At 37.6% G+C, this 24,190-nt stretch overlaps 1 protein-coding gene across 26 annotated transcripts; it reads left to right on the plus strand.

Annotated features, from left to right (window-relative positions):
- Nucleotides 1-1,559: 1,559 nt before the first annotated feature.
- On the plus strand, nucleotides 1,560-23,341 carry LOC101163567 (gastrula zinc finger protein XlCGF57.1). Of its 26 annotated transcripts, none has more exons than XM_023955184.1 (21): nucleotides 1,560-1,850; nucleotides 4,259-4,421; nucleotides 4,647-4,829; nucleotides 5,262-5,363; nucleotides 5,911-6,031; nucleotides 6,274-6,357; nucleotides 8,592-8,675; nucleotides 10,079-10,162; nucleotides 10,543-10,626; nucleotides 11,032-11,115; nucleotides 11,941-12,024; nucleotides 12,628-12,711; nucleotides 15,158-15,241; nucleotides 15,595-15,678; nucleotides 15,995-16,078; nucleotides 16,442-16,525; nucleotides 17,484-17,567; nucleotides 17,945-18,028; nucleotides 19,717-19,800; nucleotides 20,199-20,317; nucleotides 20,420-23,341. In XM_023955184.1, the coding sequence occupies exons 2-21, from the start codon at nucleotides 4,377-4,379 to the stop codon at nucleotides 20,591-20,593; spliced, it is 1,920 nt and encodes a 639-aa protein (XP_023810952.1). In that variant the 5' UTR covers nucleotides 1,560-1,850; nucleotides 4,259-4,376; the 3' UTR covers nucleotides 20,594-23,341. The 26 variants fall into 26 exon arrangements, with proteins under 26 accessions (XP_023810952.1, XP_023810962.1, XP_023810953.1 ...); XM_023955182.1 differs by having other exon boundaries at nucleotides 1,562-1,850; nucleotides 5,262-5,408; XM_023955183.1 differs by lacking the exon at nucleotides 1,560-1,850 and adding an exon at nucleotides 1,941-2,174 and having other exon boundaries at nucleotides 5,262-5,408.
- The last annotated feature ends 849 nt before the right edge of the window (nucleotides 23,342-24,190 follow it).

Here is a 24,190-nt window from a genome sequence, read left to right on the forward strand (position 1 = left end):
CCCAGCCGGCCTAAGGAGAACGAGCACCGCAGCAACAGCACCCCCTACAGGCGAAGCTGATAGTGCCCCAGAACAATGGATCCCCAAGAGGAAACACTGAAGTAAAAAACAAAACAAAAAGACATCAGTATATTAATATTACTAATAATACAAATAATACTATTAATAATAATAAATAAGATATAACAATAATAGTAATTAAAAATAGAATTCATAAATACATTTTAAAAGAGAAATTAGAAATGATTAAAACATAACATTAAATATCATGAATGTAATAATAATTAAAAAGGGTAGTATATATATATATAAAAATAGTCCTTATATAAGTGAAAAATTATTAAGAAGGGAAAATAGATAAATTAATACATAGATAGTGAGTAAAAGAAATAATGGCAAATCCATTTTCATTTTAGTTTCACAAAGTTCACTTGTTTTTACTCATCAGAATAAAACAAATCGAACATCATTAGAACATTCTACCACACTGTATGATCACATGTCTTTGCAAAATGTAAACATTTTCCACACATTGGACTGGAATGATGGCTTGCTGCCATCACGTGTGTGTTGTCCGCTGAGATGCACTTGGTCGTTTTGTCATTACAGTATAATTTGAATGGTATTTTCTAATACTGATTATAATCAACTTAGTTAATTTTGAAACAATTTTATAACAGTATAAGTCGGTTGGTTTAACAACTTGCCTCAGACAGATGGATGTGGTTGGAGCATAGGAATAGAAATCGATTACTTGATTTAAGTCGATTAATTGATGCACCCCTATTACATGTGTATCTGTTTATCTGACTTATTTAGCTGTCTGTCCTTTGAAAACCCAGTTAGGTGTGGAGCGAGTGGGTAACAAAGACCAGCAACAGATGCTCGCCTGCATTAAAGCCAACTGTCATTGTCTTTTTGTTCATGGAGCATTCATATTTAATATTTAACAGTTTCTGTACATATTGTTCTTTTTTTTGTTAAGAGATGTAAATACAGTATTTCTATTTCTATTCTATTTTATTTAACTTCATATATATATATATATATATATATATATATATATATATATATATATATATATATATATATATATATATATATATATATATATGTGTGTGTGAAGTTAACTTCATATATATATATATATATATATATATATATATATATATATATATATATATATATATATATATATATATATACATATATATATATATATGTATATATATATATATATATAGTTCAAACTTCATCCCTCTCAGTGCAGCATACTTGTTTTTTTTTTAATTGTGTGTAAATAGGAACCTAAACATTTGTAATTTATTGTCATTCCAAACATAACAAAGAAAACTTTCAAAATAAAAGAAAATGGCTTTTCTGTTATTGTAAATCTGTTTGTGGTCTTAATTTGAGAAAATGCTTTAGAGCAACAGTTATGGAACACTAAAAGGCCAGTTTTATCGTAAGGGTGGTGCAGCCAAGCAGCCTGTGCACCCCCTACAGGCTTTGCATCTGTTTTCTGTCATTTTAGGGGCTCAGTTCCTCCCTTTATCTGCGTCTCATCGGTGCTCGTCGCTTCGAATCTGCTGTAAATTGACGAGACACACCAACAGCACACATCACGACTCAACGTGTATGCGTTAAATAAATAGCGAACATTTCCCCCCCCACTGTATTCTCACTTGGAACAGCGCTCTCTGTGTTCACGGGGTGCAGAAGATGAACCTTTTCTGTGAGTCTGGGGAGGCTCCGGTGCTGCTGTGTGGGGGAGTGAGGTACATCCTGTGGCGTTTCCTGTGTTTGTAAACTACACGGTCCTGCAAACCTCTGCAAGTCAAACAAAAAAGGTAGGAAATATCGTTCTCCGAGTGAAATGAGGAGCTGTTTTAATAAGTGTAGTTGTGGATCTGTTTTGTCTTTGTAACATTTGGGATCAGGGAAAGCAGCAATTTGCTGTGGACATTGTTGTAGCGCCGATGCTAGGTGGCTAACAAACGCTAGCATGCTGTTGGGGAGGGGGAGGCGCTCGCGGCGACGGCCATCACGGATGTCTTTATTGCTCTACCTTGTCTGGAACCAGTTGAGCTTTCAGTAAAATTCGTGGGGAAGGCGTATATCCATCCTGGAATGCACACGCACATGTTCAGCAACTGTAATAAGCAGATGACCAGGTGGGCTTTATATTTAGTCGATTTCTAGTTTTTGTGTAAGATCGCGCGAGGCTAGCTAAGGTTAGCAACCGTGCAAAAGTTGCGGTGGGTTGAGCGCGAAGGCCACTCCAACCACTGCTGTAAGGTTGTGCTTATTTTAAAAGATCCAACATGTTGTCGAATTTACATGTTTGGTTCTGAATGAAAAATATATAATTTGAAAAATGTAACGCGTCTGAACTACTGGCATTTCTGCTTATTTAGCATTTGGTTGTTAGCGCACCGTTAGCTGGCAAGCTTAGCATACCTGAGTTGACCAGTCCAGAACACATTGTTGTTTTAGAACGCCTTCCTTCTATTTTAAGAGGTGAAAAACATACATGTGGTAAGCACATAATGATGATGTATACGTTATTTGGGTTTATACTATTCATCAACCAGTTTTTGCATTTTACTTGGAAAATACGAGTTATATAATTTTAATTAGGCCTGTTTGGTTCAGTTTGGTGGTTCTTGTGTTGTTGTTTTTAAATTATTCGTCCCATTTCCTGTACATGGTTGTGAAATGCTCAACGGTTTTTTCGCCTTTAAATCAAAATTTATTGTGGTAATATAAGCATTTACACCAAGAGCAGAACCTCTTCATACATCATAGGAGTTTTTTTTATCACACAAAACAACTTTTCCCAGGATTTTGCTAAATAATATTGAGAATTTTTAAACAAAACTTTTATTTCTCTGTAATAAATTAATTCAGGACCAGAAATCTCTTAGATGCAAACTCAGCTATCCTTTTCCCTCCACATGTACACCTCAATAGGTGATAATTAAAACGTATTCCTCTAAAAACTGCAACTGCGTTCCGCTGATTGGTATTTCAGATATACCAGTAGATAAATATTCAGATTCCTTTTCAAAAACAATAGCATTTATTGTCCACCAATTATTTAATCTTTTATCCTAAGTTGCTAAAGTTGTATTCTTTTCCCCTCTCCTGAAAAACTTTGCAGGCGTTTGTTATAATATTTAAGATTGAAAGCAATAATTTGTGCACTCTGAGTCTTTTTTTTCTAGTTTATCTTATGATATGGACCCCCCCCCCCCCTTTTTCTATTTTGGAAACACATTTTAAATTAAGTTATAGGTTTGTTTTTTTTTCATCATTGGTCAAAAACAGGTAATCATTGAGTTGGGGGGGGGGGGGGGGTACTGAATGTTTATTGCATTTTGCTACTTTTATATTTAGTTCAACTTTTTCTGTAATTACTTTGTCTCTCTAACTGTTTAACTAGGGGTTTTGCTGGGCCAAAAATGATCAACTATAGTTATGGGTCAATTACTTTAAATCAAAACTATTTCAACGAGATTGAAGTTCATATTGTTGGCTAAAATCTCTTTTTAGTAAAAGAAAAATGTCAGAATCAAGTTTTAGGTGCGTGTTCATCACCTTATAAGTTTCTCAGTTTATAATCTAGATGTTTTGTTTAATTTGCAATGACGTAGTTAAATGTTGGTTTTAAAATAGCAAATTGATTTAAACAAACAGATTTAAATTAAAGACCAAACTATAATGTTGGCCTGCAAATCAAAATCTTATGAATTGGAGTTTTTGGCAGTAATAAAGAGCTATAAAGGCATTTATTTATTTCTAAAACAAGTCTGTGCTACATGAGTGCTATGTTATTGTACATTCGTTTTTTTGAATGTATTTCACAATACACCTTTATGCCCTGAAGCTAAAATTGTATCGATAAGAACAGCTTTCTGTTGCTGACCGGTGTACATTAAAGATAATAATTATTATAAATTAAAAAATAATAAATTAAAAAAATATAAATTATATTACTGGCCTGTTTATTTATTTGTAGGCCCTAATAAATGTGTCAGTACTACTGACACACTTTTGAAGCATGTGTGTATTGTTTGTGTATATCTGTGTCAGGCAATAGCAGCACATCTGGTAGTTCTTATAGTGATTTTGTGATGTACAGATTTTAATTAAGAATCTTTCCTTTTTTTTTTAAACGAATACCTGTTGACTTTTAGAAATAAGACTGATTTTTCATATCAGGGTTTTTGTCTCTGTGTTTCACCCGCATTCTCAGTTTTAATGCTAGATGAGTGAGGTGGGTGTGCCTTCCCACCAGCCCGACCATCCTGACTGACGGATCTCTGGATGACCTTGTCCCCACCCCTGTCCCTGCGCTCACATATACCACAGCAATGTCCCATCTGCCCAGCAGCTCAGTCCGCGACCATATGAAATGGGTTTGTTTTGAAAACTCCAAAATGGTTTCAAATAACTTTATTTGCAGTCTTGTGTCACTCAGGATGTTGTCGATGTCCATCCAAAAAGTAATGTAATCAATTTAAACTACCCTGTAAAATATCATATGACTCGCACAATTTCCTTAGATGCACATCATTTGAAATTGAAGCTTGTTTTCTGATATAGCTCCTAAAACGCTGCTCTTGGTTGGTTTTTCTGTTCAGGCGGGGCTGCTTGGCTGCGAAGCTGTCCTCTCCAGTATGGCACTGATGCAGGCCAGTTCTATGGCAGCCCCACCCAAAAAAATGGTGGCTCCCCTTGGCCATGGACCACCTCAGAGAGAGGGACCTGACCGTGCTCCTCAGAGCCACATGATCCTCCCGTCTGGAATGAGCTGTCCACCACTGGTTAGAACACACAAGGGAAATGTGGATTTAAATTTGGGCTTTAACTTATTGTTTTGGTGTAAGGTATTAGCCCTTTGCTTCTAGTCATTTACGTATGTCAATATAAATGTTTGAAAAGGACCATTGTTAGGATTTTTAATGCTTTCAGCTTTCTTTATTTTGAAACTTAGATGAGTTGTTTTTACATTTTTAGGGAAACCGTGTAACCAGTTTATTCATTTATTAATTGCACCGCAGAGTTACACATTTTCTGTTACATTTAAATGTATTTGACAGATTAAACCATGTTAACATTCCACTAATCATGGAAAAAGAACCCATTTATTTATTTAATTTACAAAAGAATTGATGAATCCAGCTCTTTTGTAGCACCTCACATTATATTTATAGTGTTGATGGCTATAAAAATAGTTGTTTGTTCCTGCTCCGTAGCTTATCCGGAAGGAAGGTGAATTCCAGACTCCACGCTTACTGGATGAGAAAGAGATGAGAGCCAACGAGGACATGCAACAGAAAAAAAAGAACAGGAAATCGGTAACGCCCTGTAAAGTGAGAGAACAAGAAGGAAGGGGAGGGAAGGTCAGTGGAAGTGATTGCTAAAAAGGGGAATGGTCTGTGCTTGTAGATCCCTTCTTTAGTGGTCGTGGGTTTTGGCTCCTCGCAGCGTTTAACTTCACCGAAGCTCTGCAGACTCCAAGCCCTCATGGTGACAAATTTTGTTTGTGTGGGGGTGGGGGGAGGAGAGCTGGCAAGATGGAGAGGGGGTGGAGGTTTTCTAGAGAGGAAAAGGGGGGAGGGGAGGGGGGAGGAGAGGCTGAGCACAATAACCGAAATTGCGTCCATTAACGGTGGGGGGAGTAGGACCATGAGGGCTTTTCCCATTGGCTGACATGTAAATAACATTTTATTATCCTTTTTTAATTCTATTTTCTTTAATAGTGAAGCTAATCTTGCAAAATTAGTTCTTTTTCACAATAAAACCACAAATTTAACACATATTTTGCTTGTTGTAAATAAGCTATTGAGCTACAGAGCTGCAGATAATATGGATGTTTAAAAGATTGAAATCTTTTCTCTGCAGGGCGCGGGTGGAGATGAAAATGGCCCATCCTCCAAAGTGCAGAAAAATTTTATTTGTGATCACTGTTATGGTGCTTTCAGGAGTGGATATCACCTGAAGAGACATATCCTCATCCATACAGGTATGGTTTCCGCTTTGAACACCTTATGTTTCATAATTGGGTCATAAAAACCTTAAATGCTTGCATAGATGAATGACCTGTTGAAAGAGCTTTGAGCGCTTGGGCTGAGAGGAATCTGGGAGTGTGCAGCAGCTGTAAGGGTTTTGACATGGCCTGCTTTAATCTTGTTTTGGTAAAAAGATTTGCCTCACAGCTAACCGGACTGTGAGTACTTGAACTAAAACTGGTGCTCTTCGGTTTAGGGGAGAAGCCGTATGCTTGTGCCGTATGTGACATGAGGTTTATTCAGCGTTACCACCTGGAGAGACACAGCCTCATTCACACGGGTATGCGTCCTTTAACCGTACCCATATTACATAAGTCTGACTGCGCATGTAGTCTGTCACTTGAATGAAGGGGCAGATGCTGACGATTCATTTTGTCTGTGGACAGTAATTTCCAACAAAGCCACACCCTAAATCTTCCCATCCTGACATGTCATGCACAGTCTTTAGAATCTTTGTCTGTGTGGTCCAGTAGTGTAGAGTCCACTATTAAAAACTCGGGTTTTGGCATTTTTTTCCTTTTTTCACTATGACCTTTAAAAAAATCTCCATTCAAGATTGTGACATCATTTTCTTTCCGACTGTCTGCAGAGTCCATTTTTTGAAATTGATTTTTAAGTGTTGTTTTAAAGGTTCAACCAAATTTGTATTCGTTTATTTTGAATTTATTTCTAAATTATTTTTTTGGAGCAACTGCTTGGTGAGCCTCCACAGACATGAGTGTGTCTCTGGGGATTTTCCAAACTTGATCAATCTCACATTTATAACATGCATGTACAGTTATTTACTTTTATCTACACCACATGCAGGTCAGTTTTTTTGTTCTCCTGCTCTGTGTTGGATCTCTTTCTGTCCATAATCATTAACATTTTTTTTTGCAGTCTATAGAATAGCAAACAGAGCATTTAGCTCTGTAATCCAATGTCCACTAGCCGCTTCTTGGTTTAATAATAGTTTCTGCATTCCTGCACTTCACAGATGACTTTAGCATAATGGTATTTTCCATGTGGGTTTGTTTTATATCAAGTCAATAGTTGGTACTGTTGACTTAAGACTGACAGCAGCATTGAACCACAATGTTTGGCTTCAATAGTTTGATTTCTTTGGATATTTTTTTGCCTAAGCAGAAAATCCTAAGTAATTGGAGCTTTGCTTCCGTAAACTGATTTATTCTACATGTTTCTTTTGAATAGTGTTATTCTGCGTTCGCACCGAACGCGATCCGTGCGTCACATTTGCGTCATACACCTCTGTTTTGACTCGTGGTGAATTCGCTGCTCGACGTCTGTCCAAAAACTGGTTCATAAGTTTGACGTGCCGGACGGGTGTGGGAGGAGTTACAGCCAAATGTTTTTAGCCTGATCGCTACATGGAGCAGTCTCTGCGTATATCTAATTTACAATGCATGGAAGACACAGATGATGTGGAGAGATCACATTTATTTAGTTTAAAGAGCTCTACGAAAGCATCGGTAATCATGTCTCCAAGTTTAGGACAAAAACGATCTGACCCTCCCCCCCATGGAGTCGCTGACCATGTCACATGCTCAGAGCTGACTCCCTGATTGGTTAATGCAATGCGCCATCCTTGCCAAAGTTTAGATATTTGAGCTCTGAACGCACTGTAATCTGCCGTGCCGGCGCGCACGCCTGACGCTTAAATCGTGCTGCAGGACCTCCGATGGTGTCTGTAGATTGAACTAACAGTGAAACTGGACCCCCCCCCCCTGAAACAGGAATCACGTTCGGTATGAATGCAGCTATAGATTTAGAGGTTCTTTTCTTTACTCGGCAGCAATGCCATGTCTTTGATAAGGTTCTGTTTTAAATATACTCTTTTCTCCTAATTCTAAAACTGTTACTACTTAAGTTTTGTTAAGGACTTTAATTTAAACCCTAAGCTTTTTCCTGTAGTTGTTTAGAACTTAAAAGAAATTTTGTTTTGTCAAGATTCACTGCAGTAGATGTAACAAAAAGCTATATTTAAAAGGAGACTTTTTGATAGTGGACTCTAACTTGTGGACTCCAGTAGAATTTTAAATGAAATAAAAGCAAGCAAAAACTTGAGACTTGAAGATACCAAATACATTTTTTTTTCTTGTAGTAATTTTTCTAAAATCAGTTGGATACCAATCTTTTTTAATGTATAAAAAAATAAAAAATACAGGCTTTATTGGATAAGTATTTGCAATATTTTTGCATTTTTATCAATGTCAGATTACCATTTTAAGTTGAATTTGAATCAAATACTTCTTTCCAAACCATGACTGCTGCCCCAGAATGCCCCATAAAAATACCATGACAAAGTCAACTGGTTAACTTTGACCTAAACTAAGCCGACGCGCTTCATGTTTGTCAACCATAATAACTTGATCAAGCTCTAACGCTTTGAGTATGTTCTTTTTCTTTTTTTTCATTTTCCATTTCATATCATTTGTGTATTTTTTTCTTTCCTTCCACCCAATCCTTTTATTGATTAGACTATAAAGCTAATGTTGTTATGCTCTGTGTGTGTAGGGGTGAAGCCGTACGCTTGCACCATGTGTGACATGAGGTTTTTCCAGCGTTACCACCTGGAGAGACACAAACTCACTCATACGGGTATGCGTCTTTTCACCGTACCCAGTGTTTTTCTTCTTCTTAAAGCTCTAATCACATTTAAATCAAATGAGTAAAGCCGAAAGCTCATGTTACCATGCAGTTCTATTTATGCCAAATGCTTTATTCGCTCTCAGCCATGGTTGTTGCTCACATGAAGTACCGCTGCTCTCGCTGTGCGTCAAGTCTCATCTTCGTATAAGTTGATCTGGATCTATTGCTGCCTTTACTTGGGTTTAGCGGAGATAAAGATCTTTAAAAACGGTTATGAGACACTACATGATAAACTATTTTTCAAATTTTTGAACCTGCTAAACAGTTTTTGATTAAATAAGCAGTCAATACACACTCATGAACAAGAGATTTCATACATTTATTAAACAGAAATTAACTTTAAGCTACAAAAATCTAAAATAACATTGTTTTAACAACAAATTTGAATCTTAAAATAGAAAAATATTGTTTGGTCGTACTTAAAAGGATCAAATTACTGCTACCATAAATTTTATTTTTTTAGTTCGACTTCCAAATATAAGTTAATTTGGGAAGGAAAGTAGTTTCACAGCTGCTTTAAAAGAAAGCTATTTTTTCTATAAGATGGAAGTGAAACAATAATGTGGATAAAATGACTTTACTTTGGCTGCTGTTTATAGTTGTCATTTAATTTGGATTCAAACTTTCTATTATGTGAGGGGAAAAAAATGAACATTTTAAGAATAAAACTTCAAAAGTTTTACATTCATCCATAAGACCAGTTTGGATGTAAAAGTCTTATTAAATGGGAATTTCTTTGAATTTTCTGGCCTTGGGGTAATTAGCCAGGACTGTATTTCCATTACAGACAGTTATTTGATGTTTTTTTTTTCCGTAAAAATTTATTTGGAGATGGCAGCGTGATTTTCATTGGTGGATGGTTGCTAATGGTGGTCACAGTTGGGGTGGAACTGTTTTTTTTAAACCCACTGGATGTATTTGTGTTTGTACATTATGCTTTTATTATAATTTAGTTTTTTTTTTCTTTTTTTGTTTGTTTATTGAGCAGTGGGATTTTGGTTAAATTAGCATAAAAAAGCTTAGAAAAAATATCAGCTTTTTTAGTGGTACTTAAGAACACATTTTGCACTTTTAATTCAACTTTTATACTATTAAACCTTTATCACAAGTGCAGTGGAAATGAGCTCCTTGACCTAGAGATTCCTGTTGAAATTTGTTTTTTGATTTTCTACCATGATGCTCTCCATTTGATGAAACATTTCTCCCTATTACAGGAGACACTTTTACTAAAATATGCTTTCTGTTTCCCCAAGTATGAAATGATCTGGTCCCTCTGAGCTGATGCTTGTTTAATAAATTAATTCGGGAGCTAAAGGAACGTCTTGGGTTAATTTGTCAATTTGTGTATGTAGGGGTGAAGCCATACGCTTGCTCCTTGTGTGACATGAGGTTCTTCCAACGTTACCATCTGGCGAGACACACCCTCACACATACGGGTATGCATCTGCTTACCTCAGTATTTTTTTTCTTTTTCTTAAAGCACCTTCAAACGTCTTATACTTACTTATCTAAATCAATGTCAACAAGTTTATCTGGATCAAAACAAGTAACTGCTTCAAAAATTTAGATTTAAGCACAAACAGATGTATCCAGACATGTACTTAGAGATTAAACAATAAAATAGCCAGATTTATCTGTGCAGGGACTTTGTTTATTCTTTATCATGGCCAGAAATGACAGAAATTCTAAGAAAAATCAAATGCAATGTGTTCAGGCTTGAGTAGACACCAGCCAAATGTCTTAATAGGTTAAAGCTGCTGTTCATGTGTAGAAACCTTCATTAATCTGAGGCTAATATTTATATTTATATGTGTAGGGGTGAAGCCATACGCTTGCTCCATGTGTGATATGAGATTTTTTCAACGATACCACTTGGCGAGACACAGCCTGACTCATACGGGTATGGGTTCATCCTCTTATGTTACACCCAGATACCCATTTTACATATTTTCTTCTTTGGTGTTAAAGTGTAGTTTACAATTACACCTTTTTATTTTATTTTTTTAGGAATTTAAGAAGTACCTAGCAGTAATTGTTTTCATTCTTAAAGGCAGTGTTTTAGCCTGTTTTCTTCTGCCTGTGAAATATTCTTAAACTAACAAATGTTTGCAGAATTTAAAATTAGACTAAGATTGAACATTAAGCTCTCTTGTAGGTTATGATAGTCTTAACATTGTTTCCCTACAACAAACTGTATTTCTGTCTCTATTTTTTTTTTTTTTGCATGTCTGGATACATAACATGAGTGTGTCCTGTTAAGTTCCATGTGTTGTTTTTTTTAAAGTCCTTTGCTCTGTCTGTGCAGGGGTGAAGCCATATGCTTGCTCCATGTGTGACATGAGATTTTTCCAGAGATACCACCTTGCAAGACACACTCTCACCCATACGGGTAGAAGTTTTACTTATGCCTCCTGACAAAAACAGCAGTTGTTTGTCTTTTGTTTTCACTGCCGTGCTTGCCTTTGATTAGAACTTGGGGTGCTTTCACACTGAGCTGGTCCTGCAGAGCTGGTTTGCATGGCCGCCAACAATGCCTTTCCTTTTACTAAATTAGTTTGATTAACACAAAATCAACCCAAACTGCTTCAAAAGTCATGTATTTTTAACATTTGTTTAATCCTGATCAAAAAGAAGGGGGGAAATTGAAATGAAAACCTGCTAGTCCAGTTCATCTCCTGGCTGCCTTCACCTCCTCATTGGATCATTTTTACCAACTTGACATTTCCATCCTTTTTTTTTTAATTAAGTTTGCTTTTCTTTACTCATTTTTTAGGCAGTCTGTGCAAAGCATTAGTATGTTTTATGCCTTTTTAACTCTGTGCTCCTCTGCTGCTCTGTCTGCATTCACACAGTTTGAGAACAACACCGTGGGTCACACCCGCATGACCAAAAACCCCTTTCACAGAGTAGAGGGCAATTGTTGGTCTGCACCAGACTATCCGAGAGAAAAAACAAATGTCAAACTTTTTTTCTCAGTGTGAAAGCACCCTAAGACGTAAAACGATAGTCTCCACATTTGTCATACTATTATATTGCTTTATGTCCAAAAGCCATGTGTTACTTCATATGAAAAGTACTTTTTTAATAAGGATTGATTTAACTTGAAACTACGTGGCCATGAAAACTAAGACTTTGCAGTAACTTTCTGTGTTAACTAGTGTATAAAGGTTCATGAGCCTTTTTTTCCCTAAAATTTGGTATTGTATACATTTAGGGGTGAAGCCATACGCTTGCTCCATGTGTGACATGAGGTTCTTCCAACGTTACCATTTGGCGAGACACACCCTCACACATACCGGTACGCTTGCATTAATTGCTCCTTTTGATAATCCCTTTAATCCTATTTTTTTTATTCCTAAGCCGCTTTATGTTTTAAACTGTCATCTTTCATTGCTCAGTTTCCTGTGTAATCAAATCTATAATAGAATTTTTAGGCTTTGTTGGAAAAACTGTCCACTGAAGAAGTGAGTCTGTCAGTTACCTTGATTTCTGTTAACTATAGTGGCATTTTTGCTGGTCTCCTTTCTCTATGTTGGAATGCATTACACTTAAAAGCATGTTGAGTGCAGACATCAACAGCTGACGAATCAGCTTTTCAGAGGCAAAACCTTGCTGTGTCTGATTTAAAAAAAAACCCTCTAAATTTCAAATGAATGAGATTTTTCTCATCGTTAAAGACTTTGATGCTGGAGCATCACTAAGTGTGGACCAAACAGCACCAGTTTTTGACTAATGTGATCTCTGAAACTTGACCTTTTAGGTGTAATGCCTAACATTTCATTGATGCAGCATGACAGGAATGCAGAATCTAGAATGTTTATTTATTTATAGTTTTGGTGTTTGTTTGTTTTTAAAAACATTACGAGTGTGTTGAAACCTTAAACCCTTTTGTTTTGTTCAGGTGTGAAGCCGTATGCTTGTACCATGTGTGACATGCGGTTTATTCAGCGTTACCAGCTGGAGAGACACAGTCTTACCCATACAGGTATGTCTTTGTGTTTATTATTATTATTTTGACCTTGACTCTGTCGCTGCCTGACTTGGCTCATGCATGCGCCTCAGAATGATCCTTCACTTGGCTGCTTCAAACTCGAGTTTGTCGCCTTCTGTTGGTCTGCTGTCATTTCATGCTTTGTTGTCGTCGTAACGTTTGTTTAAAATGTGCTCATGTGAAATTCCCCGTACCTTACTTTGTCTATGAAATGACACGAATACCAACATTTGTTTAGTTGACGGCTGCATTATAACTGCCAGATCCTCCTCTGGGTTGGGTTCCACCTTGGCTAAGAAAAGGAAAGTGCTTGTTCCGTGTCAAACCTAACAGAACAGATGTTTGTGGGTTTTCTGAATACATTTCACTTTTAAAATAAGATCAATGAAAGTGTCATAGACCTGTAATAATGTCCTAAAGGTTTTTTTTTTTCTGACAAGGACAGACTTACTATTAACGAACCAAAAGTAGTTTGATAGAAATCTTAAGTATGTGCGTGACATTTGGCTGATTTAACGTGTGAGATGTTTATTCCCAGCTATTATTGAGTCCAAGAAAAGTTCCCTGTGTTGTATTTCCTAGATCTCTATTTATAAAGGCACATCACTGTTTTGTCCTTACACATTTAGTTTCTGCCATGACTATTGAATGTGTGATACGTTAGCTTACATGCTAAATGATTACAAACAAAACGCCCATGCTGGAAAAACAGTATAAAATGAAATGCAGGAGAGGCTCAGGGGTTCTAGTCAGTCTTGCTCTTCTGGTTGAAGACTCAGTATGATGATCTTTTGTAATAGCGTTCCCAGTGGTCTTTTAAGTATTGTGATGCCGTTTTTAGCCAAAATCCAACCAAACGTCGTTTTCTAGGATAGTTTCTGCAGAGCGGCAGGAGTTCTTTAGAAGATGTACTTGAGTTGGCATGGAGCAAGTTTCCGTTTGAACGGTTTGTAAATTTTGATTAGTCTCTAAACATTGTGGTAACTTATTACAGAGTTTCTGCTAAATGTTTAATCAAAAAGATAGAGCTTTAGTAGCTCTAACCTTTTTTTGTTTCCCTGTGTTTGTGACGTCAACAATTTCTTTTGATTATCTGAAGGAAACTTTGAAGTCTTGAGAGTGAGATTTGATCATTCAGGCTGGGTTTAAAACACTACTATACAAATCCAAATTTAACAAAATAAAAGGCGGTTTCGACTTATTAAAATCAATGAAGTAATTTTCTTTTACATTAATGAATTTCTTTGAGTCAGATTTATTGTATAAGAGTTCATTTAGTTTATTAATAAATGTTTAGTTATGAAAAGGTTCATAACTCAACAAAGCTTTAACTTTTACATAGAAATCTATCACTGATTTGTGTTAAATTGTGGATTAATTGCATTGTGAATTGAAATTGACAGTTGGCAGTAATCTCTAGCCCCTCGCAGCTTGAGGAAAAACAAATGTAATGCCGTCTTCTTGGAGAAGTGAATTTTCTGCTTGGGTGGCGCCTGTGGTGGAAGGTTAGCATATTTCAAACTCGGTGAACCTTGTATCCATACTGCTGTGAACGGACTCTTAACTGGCATTAAAAAAGGTTTGCAGCGGGGTTGAAATCTTAAAATATTTTTCAACGTTTGCAAAAACTGAAGGAACCCTTTTTGTCACCTGAACAAGAACAAGCGTCTACTGCCTTGAATTTCACGTGCAAAAGTATTAATGATAAAAAATATTTATTCCAGCAAGCAAAAGAAAACCTTGAAAATGTGAACTTGACTGCTCACAGTCCAGTTTTTGTCATTTCACATTCAAAGTAAAGGTGAGGAAATTTTATCCTCTGCAAAAATAAAAAAGAAAAGAATACTAATCTAAGGGAAATTGGATGTAGAGGCACATTTTCAAGCTTTACATTTTCTCATTGCATCATTTTCTTTAAAGATGGATGTTTTGTGGTAAAGTTATTGTCATTGTGGAAGTTTTGAAACCCCCTGTTGTTGAATGTGAACAACATTAAGTAACAATCACTGTATACATGTCTGTGTGAAACATAGTTGTTTACCAACTGCCTTAAATTGTCTTAACTTCTGCGATCAGCGTGATCAAATTGATCTATTTAAAGTGGAAATTATGCATTTATTGGCTTTGTGGTGAAATTTGTTGTTGTGCTTGTTGGTATGTTTATAGTTTTTTGTCTAATTGTTAGCTTCAGTTATTTTTGCTTTCTTTAAAGGTTTTTTTTTTCATTTTTACTGAGATTTGTAGCTGTTGACGAGCTTTAGGTGTTGAAAATGTAATTTCTAATTGGAATGGCAGACCGTTGCAAACAAACTGAAATTACCAGTTGCAACAAAGCGCTGATAAGTGCAGCTAAACTTTACTAAGCAATTAGTAAAGTTTGACGTTGGTCATTTTTGGCAGTTGAGTTGTTTCTGCTAAAGTTGGTACTTTGTGTGCGTAGGGGTGAAGCCGTACGCTTGCACCATGTGCGACAAGAGGTTTTTTCAGCGCTACCACCTGGCGAGACACAGCCTCACTCATATGGGTATGCGTCTGCCCACCTTACCCACGTTACTCAGATCAGACCCTTGTGTTAAAGTTAGCCTTGTACATGTGTTGTCCACCACGTTTTAAAGTCACAGGACAAGGATACAGTAATATTACTATACTCAATTATTATTGCCATACTCAGTTTCTGATTGTATGATTTCCATTAGACAACGCCACAGTCTATGTATTTGACAGGATTTATGAACAACCTATTATCTTGTTCTCTCCTAAGCGATTATGACATTGGTTATTAACCACAGAGATCAACTGAAATCAGATCTACACGTACCATTTTTAAAGGGAATATTTGGTTATTTTGTGTTGATTCTCTCGATGCTCTGCGTTTAGGTGTGAAGCCATACGCTTGCACCATGTGTGACATGAAGTTTTTTCAGCGTTACCACCTGGCGAGACACAGCCTCACTCATACGGGTATGGGTCCGCACCCGTGACCATCAGTGTCATCATGTGTTACATATGTATACCTGGTATATATAAATATTTGGCTAAGTAAAGTGTGAAGTAATAGGTTTTTCCATATTTTTTAGGGAGTAATGTGATTTTATCATTAGGGGTTAGGATAGAAACCTCAAGTCAGAATTATAGTGTCTGTTGATGATTTTGACTGTAAATTAATCTAGTTATTTTCTGTTTGAATTGGTGGTTTATGTGGTTAATAACCAATTTTTTTATTCCTAAAATAAAGAATGTCAAGCAAAGTGATATAATATTGCTACTTTGCGTTTAGGTGTGAAACCTTATGCTTGCACCATGTGCGACAAGAGGTTTTTTCAGCGCTACCACCTGGCGAGACACAGCCTCACTCATATGGGTATGCGTCTGCCCACCTTACCCATGTCACTGATGTCAAACTGTATCAGGGTGTTAGCAGCAGTCATCAGATTGTGGTGTTTAATGCAAATTCTGTCCAACTGAGCAGAAGATGGTCTTCATGCCCTAAATGATCAGATAAATTGATCAGTACACGAGGACAAAAGCATCATCAGCTCATGAGATGTGTTAGGTTGTGGATTTAAATCGATTTGATGTTTGTTTACCAAAACTTTGATTTGAGATATTGGTTAACAACCCATCAATTCCAAATAGCCAGATGAGGTTTAATTGCTTATTGATGGATTGTGAACACAGACTGCGTACAAAGTTTGAGAATAATCACACAATGCTCTGCGTTTAGGTGTGAAACCTTTTGCTTGCACCATGTGTGACATGAGGTTTGTTCAGCGTTACCACCTGGCGAGACACAGCCTCACTCATACGGGTACGCCTCAGTGCACCTACCCTCACATATCCCACCCACTACCAATAAACATCAACAAGAACTACATTTTTAGCCAAGGATAATACAAAAAAAATGTTTTTGAGGTTCAAATAAAATTTGGCATTTTAATGTCCCATTCAGATAATCTTTTGATCTATTGTAAGTGTAAAAAAAAAACCTAAGTGTTTTTTAAGACTTAGTTTCTGCAGAGCGGCAGTTGTTCATCAGAAATTTGCCTATGAGTTGTGGGCGGGACTTATGGCGCTCATTTCCCATCATCTCTTTGTTAACTAGCTCTCCCACCAGCTCAAAACCCAAAGTTAACATCAGCGATGCACCAAAAAGGCCGAGCAATATTGGACAGTTTTGAGCCAGAAGCCGCCTCAGACAAAGAAAAAGGACACATCGGAATGAAGCGGAGCAGGGAGCTTGTGGCTCATTAATTGTAGTTTGTACAGAACGACTTTAAGCTTTTTCAAATGCTTTTCTTTTGTCTGACACATTACGATTTGAAGGATTTGAAATACTTAAACAGTTTTTTAATCTTACTTTTTTCATACATGTCCTCCATCATGAGAAATATGCCATAAGGACATGTTAAAAATGCCTAAAACACCATTTTCATTGGAGTGGGTCTTTAAAAGCTTAAAAACCAAGCAGCACACACGCTAATGTCTTTTAAACTTCCATTTTTTTTATTAGTCTTCAGAAAACAGTCTGAAATACAATCCAAAAAATAGAAAACAAATATTTTTGCAGGTTCTGTAATGCAAATTTAGAGAAAAATGATAGGAAAATCTTTTAAACTGGTCGATCAGTTGTGAAGTTTTTCTTTCCATTTGCAGTATTTTTGTTTTTCCTGCATGTGTTGGTCAATGTGTGGTTAATAACCAATAGCTCAGGTGTTTATTGCATAACAGTGGAAGCAACATATAATATAATACTGCTCTGCGTTTAGGTGTGAAACCTTACGCTTGCACCATGTGCGACAAGAGGTTTTTTCAGCGCTACCACCTGGCGAGACACAGCCTCACTCATATGGGTATGCGTCCGCCCACCTTACCCATATCACTCAGATCCGCCTCCACGTATTATGTGGCAGGTTTAGGTTTTCTCATCAGCTTTTGTTGGAAAAAATGTTTACTTCTGATGCATATTTAGTCAAGTTTTGTCTAATACACATGTGCACTATGAAATCATCAGCTCATGAGATGTGTGAAAATGTGGATTCATAGTTCATGTAACACAGGTCAAGCCAGGATTTACTTCTCCAGACTACTTTTGAGAATTTTCCAAGTTGGAACAAATGAAGAAATGGTTAACAACCCATCAATTGTAAACAGTTTAAAAATGTTTGATAGACTGTGAAAACCAGAAAGCGAAATTCCTGTAAATAATTTATTGGTGCTCTGCGTTTAGGTGTGAAACCTTTTGCTTGCACCATGTGTGACATGAGGTTTGTTCAGCGCTACCACCTGGTGAGACACAGCCTCACTCATACGGGTACGCCTCAGTGCACCTACCCTCACATTATAGACAGAACTCTCAAGGTTTGGGACAGGAAGAGTTTACCAATCAATGGCTAAAAGTTAAACCAATGTTTTAGTTACTTTTTCGTATTGTTTTTTTTTGTAACATGAAAAAAAGAAAGCTTTAGAAGTCATCAGTGTTCTTTTGTGAAAAGCCGTGACTAGATGATGAAGATGAAGGCGGGCCTCAAATGCTCCTGCTTTGCAAAATCTGGAACTTTTTGCTTTCTTTAGTTCTTATTGTTTGAGGATTATTAACCTAACCTCAAAAATATTTTAAAGACTCAATTTGTTAAATCAATGTTTCTAAATATTCTACTTTTCTTGTGAGGATCCAGTAGAAATATTGCATTATGTCTCTTTCTTTAACCGTTTAATACTGGAGATGTTGCTGGCGACACAAAATAAAACACACTCTTCAAACTACTGTAAGTCTTTGACTGTTTTACGCAATTTCAATAATGCCAGCAGATTCTGAATCAAAGAAAAGCAGCTTTGTATCAGAACTGTAAAGTGTTGAAAACAGCGTAAAGCTACTTTTCTTCGAGTCAGAATCGTCCATTTATTACTAAATTGCATAACAATACAATGAAGTGTTGCAGATAATTCAAAGAACAAGCTAAAGCTCCAATGTTAAATAAAGGGTTAAATCACAGAGCATTTGACATATCTAAACTTTGGATTTTTTATCTTATTTTACAAAACCTACATATCCTCCTGACTACCAGAGGGAAAAAAAAAATCCTGTCAATATTTTTAGATCCGCCAAAAACAACAATTCCCAGAGCCCCCCACCCCTTCATGTTCAGTATCATTGAAAAGTCCCAAAGATTTCTCTGTAGATACCAAAAGGAGTTAATTCAGTACTGTGGAGTATTTGGGAGATACTCCAGTTTAGTAATGTCCTCTACAGTGGACACATTTACATTTCTGGTAGTCAGAAGGATATTCTATAAACTTTTCCTTTTTTAAATGGATTTATAAAGTGTTCAAGCTCCTGGTTGAGTTGACCAGGCCCATCAGATTCCCAGTTTTAGTTCTAGTGATTTGAAGTCAGGATTTAGACACATTGTGCACATTAAACCAAACTTACAACCAGTTTTTTTTGTCTCATTCAGTTCGTTTTCATTGTTGATCTGGTCATTCTGATTTTGATTGTTAAACATTTTAGTAATTGTGAAGTTTTCTTCCATAATGAAAAAATTTTAGGCCAATGTTTCTAAAATGACATTTTCAATGAATTACACAAAACTAAAACTGTCAAAAACGCACTAGTCTAACCTCAAAATTCAGGCTCTGTCAGTGTACTACTTGTGTAGTACTGCATGGATCATTAAATAGTTAAAAAAATAAGTTAATATACATTTAAGCACATCTTAACTGATTTAAAGTCATTCTTATAAATTCGTATAAATGTATATTTTAAAGTATCCTGCACAGATTTATTGATTTTAAAGTGACAAAAATAACACTGATTTCTGTAAAAACTGCTTGTCAGATACCAGCATCACCTCTTAAGTACATCAGTGGAAAAGCAGGTCACTGTCTGGTGTGGGAGGAGTTAACTCTGCAGATCTTTCATCCATAGAGCGAGTTTGAGCTTGAACTTGTCTTTCTTGCAGCTGTGGGCGTTAGGGCTAATGTGTTGCTCTGTGTGTGTAGGGGTGAAGCCGTATGCTTGTTCCATGTGTGACATGAGGTTTATACAGCGTAACCACCTGGAGAGACACAGCCTCACTCATACGGGTATGCGTTCCTCCCCCGGTGCCCTTCCCGCCCGGTCGGGCACCGTCGCTTGCAGGATAACAACAAACTCGAGTTTGGATTGTCACGTCATTTGATGGGATGTTGAACCAGTCTAAAAAAATCTGAACCCAGTTTGTGGGGTGACTGTGATGTAAAAGATCTGGGCCACAAAAAGAAGAAACTCCACTCTGATCTACACATAATGAGTTGATGAAGAGGCATTTTAAATCACCTGATAGAGCAGTGAATCTTTTATCTCCTGTGTTTTTGTTTTCTTTTTAATTTTTAAGTCTTGAAAATTCATCCTGGAGTGAAAGATTAGTTGAAGAAAGTGACACATTCTGATGGCAAAAGGCTCTAAAACTGATGCATTGACTTTGTATTTATATGCTCTTCAGGAGAGAAGCCATTTGCATGTGACATGTGTGACATGAGGTTTATTCAGCGCTACCACCTGGAGAGACACAAGCGTGTTCACAGCGGGGAGAAGCCTTATCAGTGCGAACGGTGCCAGCAGGTAAGAGTCCACACCTCTATCTTCTTTGCACGTGTATTTTGTGTAAATGTTTTGCACATGTGGTGTTTATTTCTGTTAATTGTGTTTAATTGTCTCTGGAAGAACTTCTCACGCACAGACCGGCTGCTGCGACATCGGCGGTTGTGCCAGGGTCGCAGCGTAGCTAAAGTAGAAAACCAGCCCTGCTGTGATCCACGCCCCTATCCCCAGGAGCCCCCACCTGCACCCCCGACCTGGAGTCCTCTGCACCCCCCTCCAGGACGGCTGGCAGTCTGACATTCCACCCTGCCTGCATCCACAGCGCCACCGCCAACGGAACGAGCCACAGGGTTTCCTCTTTCTCAGCTCTGGGCAGAGTGGAGTCGCATTCTCGCTCAGCCGGACGCCACATCTCCATTCTTGGAATAAACTATGGGCTTTTAGGTTTTTGTTCACTTTCTACTGTTCTTTCTTTCTTTTTTTTTTAACATGAAACTTTAATGTGCTGAACAATGGCCCTGTTTTATACTAAATTGACCCCCTCCCTACACAAAGGAATCCACATCTGGCAGTAAGGCTTGGGTGGCAGGGTGCTACAGAAAGCTTTTTAGCTTCTGGTTTTTGTTTTATGTGGACAACTGTCAGTTCAGGTCAGATTTGATAAAAACAGATTTTCTCTCTAAATTGTTTTCAGCTGGAAGTTAAAATGTGACAGATTAAAACATTTCAATGGAAAAAGAAAAAAATCATAGTTAAGGAAACAACTGTGACCAAAACATGCAGGTGCTTTCACAATGGGACGCTAGTTTTTCATCTTTCATGCAGAAAAACGGGCCCAAAAACCCCCCAGAATGGTTCCGATTCAGTCTGGTTCTGCTGTCGGCTGTAAAGGGAACCAGAGAGAATGACGTTTTATCAATGGTGTGGTTAGTTTGGAACGGCACCCTCAAAAACTGTTCCTGACATCATTTAGTATGTGTTACTGTCACTTCAGCTGTATACATACGTATAAATATATAGAAAGATATATATACAACCTATATAAAGAGAGACTTCCAGTGTTTTCATCAAAAGTCGACTCTTCTGTAAATCTGTGGGAGGCGGAGGGATGCAGGTAGATCTCTGAACGTCCCACCATGCCGTTTGTACAGATCGTCACATTGTGAGATTAGCATTCGTATACAAAATATTGTGGCCTTAGTATGTTTCTTTCTTTTATTTTTTTTAATCTTGGGTTCCCCAGATGCCTTTTTAAAATCTGTTTTTTTATATCATTGTGAATCAAATGCAAATACTCTTTTATTTCTTTTATTCTGATACTGTTGTGGTTTTTGAAAACTGCTGACGCGGGTGGTTTAAACTGGACTAATGAGTTATTCTGATTAGCTGTCCACTTTGTGATAAAAATTACTACTATAGGTCTTTTTATTTTTTACTGCTAACATCATCACAGTATATAATGCTAAAAGGGTTCCTTTGAAGGAGAGGGTGGTGCTGATGGGGCTCCCCGCTGCAGTTTGGCTTCAGCCGACGCTCACTTGGAACTCTGCAACACAAAGAAAAAGCTTTGCCATCCAGATGTTCTGCTGTGGATGTGTAAAAGTTGTCATTGGGTCGAGCCGTGAGTGAAGTGGCTGTGGGAAGGAGGATGAACTCTCAGATGCTGTGACTGGTTTTCCAGCCTGGAGACAAAGAGGTGGCTGATGGTGTTGGACTTTCTCAAACTTGCTCCTTTCTGTCACTGTTACACTCATATCCACGGCCTGAGGGGTCCACGCTGGGCCTGAGGGGTCCACGCTGGACCTGAGGGGTCCACCCTGGGCCTGAGGGGTCCACGCTGGACCTATGGGGTCCACGCTGGGCCTGAAGGGTCCACCCTGGGCCTGAGGGGTCCACGCTGGACCTATGGGGTCCACGCTGGGCCTGAGGGGTCCACGCTGGGCCTGAGGGGTCCACGCTGGGCCTGAGGGGTCCACGCTGGACCTATGGGGTCCTGGGTGGATGGGCTGCTCCACAGGCCACTTTTTGTTTACTGGATCACGAAGGATTCCTGTGGTCTCTTTATCCCTTCCAAATAAGCGTCAGAGTCCTGCAATAAGCGATATTTTACCAAAGGTTTTATTGGTTACTGGTCCTGGTTTTTTAAGACGAGGTTGTAAAAAATGCGCCATTTTTATCCTGGAGTCCGAGGTAACAAAAAGGGCCGAGTTTGAGAAATGCAAAATATTTCGCTTTGGTAACACTATTCCCATCCGTGGAGGGTATGAGCACATGCGGGGAAATGGCGGCAGGGCAATACAGTATATAGTTCTTGTCACTTGTTAATAACTTTTTTCATTTATTAGTTTTTAGTATTCTCAACATTGTTGAAAGGAGCTCGACTCCTTCGATCATTTCTTATAAGACAGATATTTGAATTTTGCTTCCAGACAGATCAAAGGAAGACTTTGTCTGGGGCTTTTTTGTTTCTTTGCATCATGTTTTGATGAGTTTCAAGGACCTTTTATTTTGTTTTTTGGATGAAAACGACACTGGAGTGAAAAGAAAAAGACAAAAAAAGATATGGATTTTTTTTTTCCTTCAATCTGTATTAGGTTTTAGACAAAGCCCTTTCTCCTCAACCCAACTAAAGAAGGTGAACGGAACAATTTGGATCAGTACAGTTGGGAGCCCGGTCTGTTCTGTACTTTTGACATTAGGGGGCGTAGTACTGCAGAAAGAGACTTTCTTTCTTCTACAGTCCCTGGTTTTTGTAGTAAATGAAACTGATATTAGATGAACAGCAGCATAACAATAGCTATCACAGATTAGTTGTCTTCTTTTTTTAGTCTTGCATGCAGTTATGGTCCTCAGTTAAAATAGGATCTTGATATTGATTATTTTGTGTAGGAAAATGAGTGCATAAGAACTTCCTAAAATTGTTTTTGATTATTGTAAAATGGGCTAACTAATATGTACCCTTGTGATCCAAGTAGTTTCAACTGTATAAAAAAATCAGAGGAGAGGCTTCTTACTATTATGCTAAAATAAAGAATTTGTAAAGGATTTTCTGTTTTTTATTAAATGTATGACATGTTGATTTTAGGGGATTTTAATATTCATGTTGATGACCCCAGTGACTGCCTAGGAAAGGCTTTTGCAGCTTTATTAGATGTTGGTTTCACCCAAAGTGTGAATGAACCCACTCACTGTCATAAGCACACCCTGGACCTTGTTCTAACCCATGGGATAGAGATCAGCCAGCTGAGTGTCCTTCCTCTTAACCCCATCATTTCTGATCACTTTCTGATTACCTTCCAGCTTACACTGGAACATCCTTCTGCCCCAGTGAATAAGAAACAACTTAGAAGAATCTTAACTGACCGTTCTGTGTCTGAGTTTAAACACACAGTTCAGCCAGTACTTAGTGATATTCTGAGAAAATACTCTGAGACCAGCTCCCATAGTATCAGTCCTAGTATAAATGACCACTTTGTTAATGATGCCTTACAAGCCCTCAGGAGTACACTCGATGTTGTTGCCCCCTTGAAACCTAAGTTCGTCAGACAAAACCGAGTAGCACCGTGGTTTAACGCTGAAACTCGTTCTCTTAAACAAGAAACCCGTAAGTTGGAAAGGGAATGGCGCCGCTCCGGTTCAGAGCAGTCTCTGGATATCTGGAAACATAGCCTATTAAATTATAAAAAAGCTCTGCGTAGAGCTAGAAGCCAGTACTATTCAACCTTAATATCAGAGAATGGAAACAATCCAAGATTTCTTTTTAGCACTATAGCTAAATTAACTCGCAGTCAGAGCTCAGTGGAACCACATGTTCCTGTTTCTCTCAGCTCTGATGATTTTCTTACATTTTTCGATAGTAAAATCTCAAATATTAGACATAAGTTAAATCAAGTT

Source organism: Oryzias latipes, chromosome 5 (genome assembly GCF_002234675.1).
Source record: "Oryzias latipes chromosome 5, ASM223467v1".
Classification (NCBI taxonomy): domain Eukaryota; kingdom Metazoa; phylum Chordata; class Actinopteri; order Beloniformes; family Adrianichthyidae; genus Oryzias; species Oryzias latipes.

What these genes read in the sequence shown, in the direction of transcription:
- LOC101163567 (XM_023955182.1), top strand. Translation starts at nt 4,377, where the DNA reads ATGTCCCATCTGCCCAGCAGCTCAGTCCGCGACCATATGAAATGG. An exon ending in GAATGAGCTGTCCACCACTG is followed by an intron (nt 4,830 to 5,261) that starts GTTAGAACACAC and finishes CCTGCTCCGTAG; the next exon opens with CTTATCCGGAAGGAAGGTGA. An exon ending in ACACAGCCTCACTCATATGG is followed by an intron (nt 15,242 to 15,594) that starts GTATGCGTCTGC and finishes CTCTGCGTTTAG; the next exon opens with GTGTGAAGCCATACGCTTGC.